General features: G+C 41.8%; 1 protein-coding gene across 1 annotated transcript in view; it reads left to right on the top strand.

The window, feature by feature from the left end:
- Positions 1 to 9,928, top strand: part of LOC107289886 (eukaryotic translation initiation factor 3 subunit C-like) — a 26,880-nt gene that overhangs the window by 14,308 nt on the left and 2,644 nt on the right. The window contains 8 exon segments of the mRNA XM_015818711.1: positions 1,176 to 1,317; positions 1,487 to 1,612; positions 2,319 to 2,412; positions 3,675 to 3,862; positions 5,983 to 6,207; positions 7,155 to 7,518; positions 8,284 to 8,443; positions 9,536 to 9,620. Coding sequence (XP_015674197.1) covers positions 1,176 to 1,317; positions 1,487 to 1,612; positions 2,319 to 2,412; positions 3,675 to 3,862; positions 5,983 to 6,207; positions 7,155 to 7,518; positions 8,284 to 8,443; positions 9,536 to 9,620 — 1,384 coding nt within the window.

Here is a 9,928-nt window from a genome sequence, read left to right as displayed (position 1 = left end):
TATTGTATAACAGCAGCAAGGATCTTAATTGCTCAAAATTGGAAAAAAAAGATGTTACCAACTATGGATGATTGGAGACAGAAAGTATCGTATTTTGCAGAGATGGCAAAAATATCCGCGTACCTGAAGGATCATTCTCAGGAGAAATTTATCTCAATGTGGAGAAGATGGATAGATTATATTCAGAGAAAGTATGAAGAGAAAAATTATCATGTAGCTTTTGATTAAAAATTTTAAACAAAAATATGTATAACAAATATTGATATATTTAAAAAAAAATATCTGTATGTCTTTTAATGTTATTTTAGAGTCACAGTAAGTTTATACTAGTGTGTAGTAATAATGAGTAATTGGGGATAGAATTTGATTAATGTCTATGGAGATTCTCAGTCATCCGGGTAATGGTTGTCCCAAAGGTGCTTTTTCAAGAGGCAACTGGACTTTCTTTGTTTTTCCTTTGAAGACATTTCGCTTCTCATCTCAGAAGCTTCTTCAGAACTGAAGAAGCTTATTCTATTATCCAACCTCAAGAAACAATGGTAAATCATCCAGACTTGTGGCATGCTAAAGGACAGCTATTTGAAATGGGGAACTGACTTTTTTTGAACTTTTTATCCCCACACCATGGAAGTGGGCATAAGGCTTGTGTCTAGAGTTTGTTGTGGCTTGTTTGCATCAAGCCAGACTAGACAGAAAGGAGGAGCCACATGTTCCAAGTTGGGGTTATAATCCAGCCTCTTGACCTGTCAGACAAGTTTGAGAAGGACTTCTGCATAAGAAGGGGCGTGGCCAAAGATTTCCATCCTCTTTTACGTTAGAGCTTTGGCTTCATAGATTTCCAATGTCTACTCTTACACTCCCAAACTTCCAAACTGAGCAAACAAAAGCCTTTCAAAATTGACATTTTTGTTGCTGAACTTTGGTGGCATGATCTTATAGTGTTCTGGGAGCTACAGATGAGGTGCTGGGATGCCCTATGTGGCACTGACTAGGCTGCTTGCAGTCTTTCGACTCTTAGACCACTGCAGAGCTTATGAAAATGAGGTTAGTTAAAGGCTTTAGAACAAAGTCCAGTAAGCTGTGCTGAGTTTGAGGAAGTAACTCAAAATAATAACCTGCCATCTCCTCACACTTACTGCCACAGTAGTCTCTACCCTTTCTGTGATCTTCCACAGAGCTGCCCAGATCGATCTTCTGCAGCTTTTGGTTGGAATTGCAGCAGAGAACAACCTGGGGGTGGCCATTGACCTCAAAATCAAGTTCAACATCGTTGCCTCTTTATATGACTACAATCCCAACTTAGCTACATACATGAAGGTATGGGGGAATAAGGAAAGAAGGTAAGCTGGATTAATTCTGGTGTGCCGCAATATGTTGTTCCTTGCCCGTATTGGCTGTGAGATACACGACACGGAAGATTGGTTGTTTCATTCCTATAATACCAAAGTTGTTAATGAGTTCCTCTTTATTCTCTCCTTGTTTGCAGCCAGAGATGTGGCAAAAATGTCTCAGCTACATTGATGAGCTTCTGGACATCCTCTTTGCACATCCCAACATCTTCATCGGACAGAACATTGCAGAAGATTCTGAAAACCTGGCCAACACTGAGCAGGTTGGTTTCTGCAGCTCCTCCCTGCCAATAAACAATCCTGCAACAAGTTATATAGGTAGTCCTTGACTTATGACTGGCTGCTTAGTACCCATTCAGAGTTAAGATGGATTCCCCCAAAAGGTACTCACAATCTGGATTCAAAGTTCCAATGGCTGCCATCCCCTCCTGTGGTCATACGATCACATTTTGGGTGCTTGGCACCTGTCCCACATTTGTAGCTGTTTGCAGCATCCTGTGGTCATACGATCACGATTTACAAAGGTTTTTCCTGGAAACTGAAGTCAAGTTCCGATGTTTGGCCAAAAAAACACCCATTGCAGACAATGGATTGCCTTAATGACCATCACAAATAAAATAAAATAAAATCAGGTTGGTCACATGGATGCCTCAACAGCCGTCGTGATACATGAATGAAAATTCCAGGCTCTGTTGCAGTCCTAAGTTAAGGACTACTTGTAGGGAGGGCTGAATGAAATCTGCAAACATCAAAGAGGATGCTGCTGCACTGGCAGACCAAGAAAAAAGTTTTTATTTATGCCACTTCTCCAAGAATGCTGCATTGACAGTCCGATCACCTCAATATCCTCCTACTTGGGAATGATGGTGATTGTAACTCAGTGCACTAGGAAAGTTCCACACTGGAGAAAGCTAAGCTAAGTCTACTAGTCCTGATCCCACTCCCTCCTTTTTGCTTTTCCATGGCCAGCCCCTTCGCATACGTGGATGCATCTTGACCTTGGTGGAGCGGATGGATGAGGAGTTTGTTAAAATCATGCAAAACACAGACCCCCATTCTCAAGGTGAGTTTGTACATCAGCATGTCTATCATAAAGTGGTGTCTTAGAGGGAAGATGGTGAGGGAAGATGGACATCTATTGAAAACAGAGGTAATGAAGGGCAGTGGGTTGGGACAGGATGTACCTTGCCTGATAATAGGAATATTTGGCTCCTAGTTGAATGTTGTCCCCAACAGAATTGCCTCTTTTAACCAGACAGAGAAGGATTGGTTTCTTCAGAAATTTGGAGCCTGCTAAATTACAAGGTTGAAATCCGCCCTTATTTTTTCATGTTACCGTGCCTGCTTACAGACAAACGCACGTTGTTCAGCTGTCGTACATTATTTTACAAGAGAGGTATAGATAACTATTTATTTAGTGTATGGAGTTGGTACATGAAAGCCAGGAATCTACAGTGTTATTACAGAGTAGTAGTTTGGTTGCCTAAGATTGCTAGTTCATTCAATTCACACTTCTGTGCTATCCAGAGTGCACCACGGGGCGAACTAGCTTCCACACACAGCAGCTAGCGGTGTTCTCCAGGAACATCAGCATCGTCAGGAGATTTTTCTCTCGCAGTTAGGCTGGTCTGGCGGCAGTTGGTTTCTTGCTTCTGCCGTTAGTCCTACCAAAGTGGTACATATTTATCTACCTGCATTTGCATGCTTTTGAACTGCTAGGTTGGCAGAAACTGAGTGAGTGATGGGAGCTCACTCCATCACATGGCACTAGGGCAGTGGTCTCCAACATTTGTGGCTTGGCGGCCCGGGTAAGGGGGGAGAGGGGAACTGGACCACATGAGTGGCCGACCAGCACGTACATGCATGCATGTTGGCCCACCGCTCGCACGTGCGTGCGCACCAGCCTGCCACTTGTGTGGCTCGGTTCTGAATAGGCCACAGCCCGGTAGTGGCCTGTGACCTGGGGATTGGGGACACCTGTGCTAGGTTTGAACTGCTGGAATGCAGAGAGCTGACTTTTCCAGCTGACAAATCCAGCATCTTTAAGCTGCTGAGCCACTGCGCCTCCATTGTAGATAACAAAGAGCGATAGGTCAACATGAAGAACAGGATGTGGTGATCAAGGGCCTTCGTGTTTCTACCTTTTAGATTGTGTAATTGTAAGCTGTTTTGACCACATCTCCACAACCACCAAAATGAAAGCTAATGGGGAAGGGAGGTTTTGCAGTACTGCATTGCCAGATTCCACCTAATCAAACAAGGGAAAAAACCTCTCCCATCTCTTGTAAAAGACTAAACTAAGCATGTGTGGTATACTTCTACTAGAATACGTTGATCACCTGAAGGATGAGGCCCGAGTCTGCAAGATCATAGAACAGGTGCAGACTTATCTGCAGGACAAGGGAACTACAGATGAAGTCTGCCGTATTTACCTGCGCTCCATCCTCCATACCTATTACAAGTTTGACTACAAGGCTCACCAGCGCCAGCAAGGCCCAGCAGGAGATAGCAAGGTAACGTGGACCTTCTGTTAGGCAAGGACACGAGCAGTTGGTTTGCAAAGGATCTTCGTTCTCCAGAGAGAGACATTTGCTTGTCTAGGTCAGTGCTCCCTTACCTTCACCTCCTGCTGATTAAGAGATGCTGGGGGCATGTACTTGGAAGCTACACCATACAAAGCATACAGCTTTATATGTCTTTGAATCAGTTTTCTAGTAAACTTCATAGACCAGTATTTCTCTTTCTTTTTTTCATTAGTTTATAATATAATATACAATACAAAAATACAAAAGCAAATACTAGGAAAGAGGGGAGGGAAAAGGAAAGAGAAAAGTGTAGAAAAGAAGGGGAAAAGAAAGAAAAGGCGTTGACCTCCAACTCCCTTTGGTGCAATAGAATAAGATGATGACATCAAACCTCAACTTTTTACTTGTACATAATAGTATAAGCTAGCCATTTCTATAACAACAAACCTATCTAATTGGTAAAGCCCAAAATCAAAGTTTCATTTTTTTCCACCTCAAGCACAAAGTCCAGAAGCGGTTTCCAAGTGGAAACAAAAGCAATTTATTTATTTTTTCTTTAATCAAAGCAGCCAGTTTAGCCATCTCTGTTAACTCCATCAACTTTTGCAGCCATTCATCTATTGTGGGAATCAAAGTGTTCTTCCATTTTTGTGCATAAAATAGTAACATGCCCTCCTAACATATATAACATCAAAATTCCAACATTTTTTCCAAATCTTTTTCCATTAAACCCAAAAGAAAAGTTTCTTGATTGTATCTACATATTCACTTGGAGAATCTTCTGTATTAGGATGTGAATCCTACTCCAATATTTCTTTGCTTTGTCACATGTCCACCATAAATGATAAAAAGTCTCTTCTTTACATTTGCATTTCCAACATTCACTTGAAATACCTTTGTACATTCTTGACAGCTTGTCTGGTGTTAAATATCAGCGATACATCATCTTATAGAAATTTTCTTTTAAATTATAATTTAGTGTACATTTTAAACCTTTCATCCACATATTCTCCCATTGTTCAAGCATTACATTTTATTTAAAATTCCTTGCCCACATAGACCAGTATTTTTCAACCCTGGCAATTTTAAGCATGCTAGCTAGAGAATTCTGGGAGTTGAAGTCCACACAGCTTAAAGTTGCCATGGTCGAGAAACACTGTCATAGACACAGCCATGTCTTCCAGGATGCATTTGTTACTTCACAATCTGACCGACCGCCCTGGAATTCAAAGGGATCTCCCACCCAAGTGATGACCTGATCTGGTGCTGCTTAATTTCTGAGCCCAAACAAGGTTGATCAGGTGGTGCCACCTATCAAGAGGTAGCTTTGTAGAGAATTTAACATTCTTTTACAAAACAACTTCCAGCATTTGAGACCAGTCCTCCAATCGGATAACTAATTGTTGAGAATCCAGAAGGTTAAACAGTAACAAAAATAATTTGTTGTAAACAGCAGTAAACTTAGGGCAGAGCTGTGCAGTATTTTTTGGCCAAGGACCACACTGTTAAAGATACATTTTTTTCTCCTGTTATATTAAAAATTAGAGTTTGGATTTCTTGTGACTTGGAGGCCATTGTTAGGTTTCTTGCAAGATAAGGAGAAAAGCCAACTTTTGACTTTGGAATTTGAAAATTCAATCTGATCTGACCAGAAAAATATTGTACTTAGGGTTAAGGTTAGAGATTTTAATATATGCTTATTCATATTTGACAATTTACTATATGTTAGATTAAAATAGTATGGATATTGGTATGTTAAGATAGTTTACTGAATATTCATTTAAACTAGAACGATGTTGCATTGCATAATTTACCTTTGTACTGAAAAGAATTTAAGATCACTTATATATTTGTTTGACATATTTTTTCTGTCACTTTTATGTCCTGTTATTCCCCTCCCCTGTTTTCCCTTTCATGTACTTTGATGTTTGCATATAAAAAACAATCATTATGTTTGCAAAACAAAATAAAAATCACAGTTTGGCTGAAACCTTCAGAGTGCTTTAAAAGGCTGTGTGCAGCTTGGAGACTGCAAGTTTAATACTTTGCATTAGGAGTAATGTGATTTATTGATACTGGGGCTAATTTACACCCTCTGCTTGTTTCAGTCCGAACAAGACCAAGCAGAAAACGAGGGGGAGGATTCGGCAGTGCTGATGGAGCGCCTTTGCAAATTCATCTACGCCAAGGATCGGACAGACCGGATCCGCACCTGTGCCATTCTCTGCCATATTTATCACCATGCCTTGCATGATCGCTGGTACCAGGCCCGTGACCTGATGCTCATGAGCCACCTCCAAGATAATATCCAGCATGCGGACCCTCCTGTGCAGGTTAGAGAGGAGCAAGCAGTTTGGCAGCCGTTGAGAACCAACATTGAACTTGCCTCTTTGATGATGATGGTGGTGGTTATGCAGAGTTTGGATGGACAGCAGACTTGCTGCTGCCCTATTCTCTTTGGTCTGCTTGGAGACAAACTACACCTCCAGCCACAGCTTCCTCTAAACAAAATGGAGGATGCCCATCTTAATCAACTAAACAGCCTAGTAGGGATGGAAGCTTAAAATTCTGCTTGACAATCTGTATTAGGAAAGGGCTGCAATATGAATCAGTTATTTGAGCCAGCTACTTGTGTTTCCCCGAAAATAAGACCGGGTCGTATTATTATTATTATTATTTTTGCCTCCAAAAGAGGCACTAGTTCTTATTTTCAGTGGGGTGTCTTTTATACTCACCTCCGGCATCAACAGCCCCGCCCAGCCGGTCCAGTTCTTCTGCGGCCGAAGGAGCAGCTTCATTCTGCAGCTGCATTCCGGCCTGCATTTTGCAGTCAAGCCTTCCCAGAAAGCCACTGCAGCTGAGTACCGAGCTATGGATTCAATCCATAGCTCGGTTCTCGGCTGTAGTGGCCTTCTGGAAAGGCCTGTGGCTGAGAAATGCAGGCCTGGCTGCAGAACACAGTGCAGAAGAAGTGGGCCAGCGAGGAAAGGCCTGCCTACAAGGTTAGTGGGTGTGGGGCAGCTCCACACCCCCACTCCCTCCCTAGCTTGATTTTTAGGTGTGTGCCTCACCCCAAAACTAGGGCTTATTTTTGGGGTAGAGTAGGGTAGGGTAGGGCTTATGTGAGGCCCACCCCCAAAAATCAAGCTGGGGCTTATTTTCGGGGTAGGCCTTACTTTCGGGGAAACACAGTAAACACGGGATCTGAAATCAGTTAATAGGAAAAGAGGTGCTGGTAGTTTTGCTTTTTCAAACCCTTTTGATTCCCCCCCCCCCCCAGATCCTGTATAACCGGACAATGGTTCAGCTGGGGATCTGTGCCTTCCGCCAGGGCTTGATCAAAGATGCCCATAATGCTTTGCTGGACATTCAGTCAAGTGGAAGAGCAAAGGAGTTGCTAGGGCAGGGTCTCCTGATGCGTAGCATGCAAGAGCGCAACCAGGAGCAAGAGAAGATTGAGAAACGTCGGCAGGTTCCTTTCCACATGCATATCAACCTGGAACTCCTGGAGTGTGTCTACCTGGTCTCTGCCATGCTGCTTGAGATCCCTTATATGGCTGCTCATGAGTTTGATGCCCGCCGGCGAATGATCAGCAAGCAGTTCCACCATCAGCTGCGGGTGGGCGAGCGCCAGCCTCTTCTTGGTAAGCAGTCCAAAGGGTGCTCAGTTGAGCCCTTAAAGATGCAGTTCTGGCCATTATCTACATCTAAGGTTTCAGAAGAGTAAAGAGAGTTTGGTTCTGCCAGCTAGAAGCAAGTAGAAACCAACAAAGGAGGACATGAAGGCAACGTTGTCATTCTGTTTGTGTTCCCCGGCAAGTACAAGTAAGAGATACGGGTTCTCACTAATTGCAATTTACGGGTAGTCCTCAACATAATGAAGTCTACTAAGTGATTGTAAGTCAAGAACTACCTATAATATGATTAACCAGGGTGGCTGAGTTGAGATAGAATGCTAGCCCATAAAACACAGCTTACCAACTAAATAGTTGTGTTCACACAGTATGTGAATACATAACAAAACAAACTATATTCTTCTATAATATTTAATACTGGAAGAAATATTTAGCCATCCTGACGTAATATGTTACGTTGAGGGAATTAAGCCTTCATGATCTTTTTTTTTAAATAGCTTTTTTCCTCTGACAAATTATTTAATCTCTAAATCAAATAAAATTTGGGGAACTCATCTGCTTTTGTAACAGAGAAACAGTCTGCTTATTCCTTATAGTTAACTATATGGTTTTGCTCTTTTATAATACATGAAATCTGTAATTTTCTGGAATAGCAAAGTATATATTTTTTCTAAGGGATTGTGGCTTATTCATTTGGATAATTAAAATCCTCTCTAATGGATTAGAGGAACATCCTTTTATCTTTCCCCGCCTCTCTCTTTTTTCTTGCTTCAGGCCCCCCTGAATCGATGAGAGAACATGTTGTAGCAGCGTCCAAGGCTATGAAGATGGGTGACTGGAAGACATGTCACCGTTTCATTGTCAATGAGAAAATGAACGGAAAAGTCTGGGATCTGTTTCCCGAGGCTGACAAAGTGCGCAGCATGCTTGTCCGGTCAGTTGCAAGGGGATCATATTGTTGAGGGAAGTGAGCCATGGATGTGATGGAATGTAGTGAGGAGGGGGATTCCCAGGAGGGGCTGTATTCCAGAGGGGTAAGAGGCAACTCAGTCTGGATGTTATATGTGAGAGAAAGAAGGTGCACCCAGTCCCTCCCTAACAGTTCATGGAGTATATTGTAGATGCAGATAATGGAGTCCTCCATCTGGCAAGATTTTCTCTAGAGGTGTGAAACAGTAACCCACCTTGGAAGAATTACGAATGTATTATTCTTGATTTTGGATCTGCCAACTATCTAGGAAAAGTACAACTATTTCCAATTTTGCTCTAGTATATTGCTGGAACTGTACCAGCAAAGACATGGTGGAAAATTGGAGACCTGAAATGTATCTGTAATTTTGAAGAGTAAAAACTTGAGGACAGAAATTTAGATCATTTAGTTGATGGAATTAGCAGAGATGGGTAAATTGGCTGTTTTGATAAAAGAAAAGAATGTAAGTACTTTTGTTTCTACTTGGAAACCGCTTCTGGACTTTGTCTTGAGGTGGGAAAAAATGATACTTTGATTTTGGGCTTTAGTGATTAGATTGATTTGTTGATATAGAAATGGCTAGTTCAGGGGTAGGCAACCTTGGCTCTTTTATGTCTCGTGGACTTTAACTCCCAGAATTCCTGAGCCAGCCATGCTGAAGGGAAAGGGAGAGGTTTCCAAGCTGAGCCATGCTGGCTCAGGAATTCTAGGAGTTGAAGTCCACGAGTCATAAAAGAGCCAAGGTTGCCTATCCCTGGGCTAGTTCATACTACTACAGAAATGTAAAAAGTTGAGGTTCGATGCTAATGCCTTATTTTACTGCCACAGAGGGAGTCAGAAGTCAACCCCTTTTTTTTTCTTTCCCCCCCTTTCCACACTTCTCTTTTTCCCTTTCCCTTACCTTTGTTCCTTATTATTTGCTTTTGTATTTTTGTATTTTATGTTACAGGTGAATAAAAATTAGAATTAAAAAAAAGAAATTTAGATAATTTGAGAGAGGCTCTTACACCTCATTCCCATTGCCGCTGTTTGTTTCTCTACCCCTTATCCCAACAGGAAGATCCAAGAAGAGTCTCTCCGGACCTATCTCTTCACCTACAGCAGTGTCTATGACTCAATCAGGTACCGTGATGGGCTTGTAGTTGTGTAGGGAGAGGCCCACATTGGCAGTGGTGGTGTTTCTGTAGAGCAGTGTTTTGCCCTGTATATTTTATAGATAAGAGTTTTATTTTTTATTTTATTTTTATTTATTTGATTTATATCCCGCCCTTCTCCCAACGGGACTCAGGGCGGCTCACAACATATTTAAAAACAGAAACATGCCCACAATCCCCGCCAAATAAAACCAATTAAAACCAAATATTTTAAAGTTGTGCTGTTTAAAATTTTCTAAAAAATAAACCCAATTTAAAATCCTCCCTAGGCCAGGCCCGCTTGCTGGAAAAGCCA

The sequence above is a fragment of the Protobothrops mucrosquamatus genome, unplaced genomic scaffold, assembly GCF_001527695.2.
Source record: "Protobothrops mucrosquamatus isolate PMUCROS unplaced genomic scaffold, P.Mucros_1.0 scaffold780, whole genome shotgun sequence".
Taxonomy (NCBI): domain Eukaryota; kingdom Metazoa; phylum Chordata; class Lepidosauria; order Squamata; family Viperidae; genus Protobothrops; species Protobothrops mucrosquamatus.
This window is presented reverse-complemented; position numbering and strand designations above follow the sequence as displayed.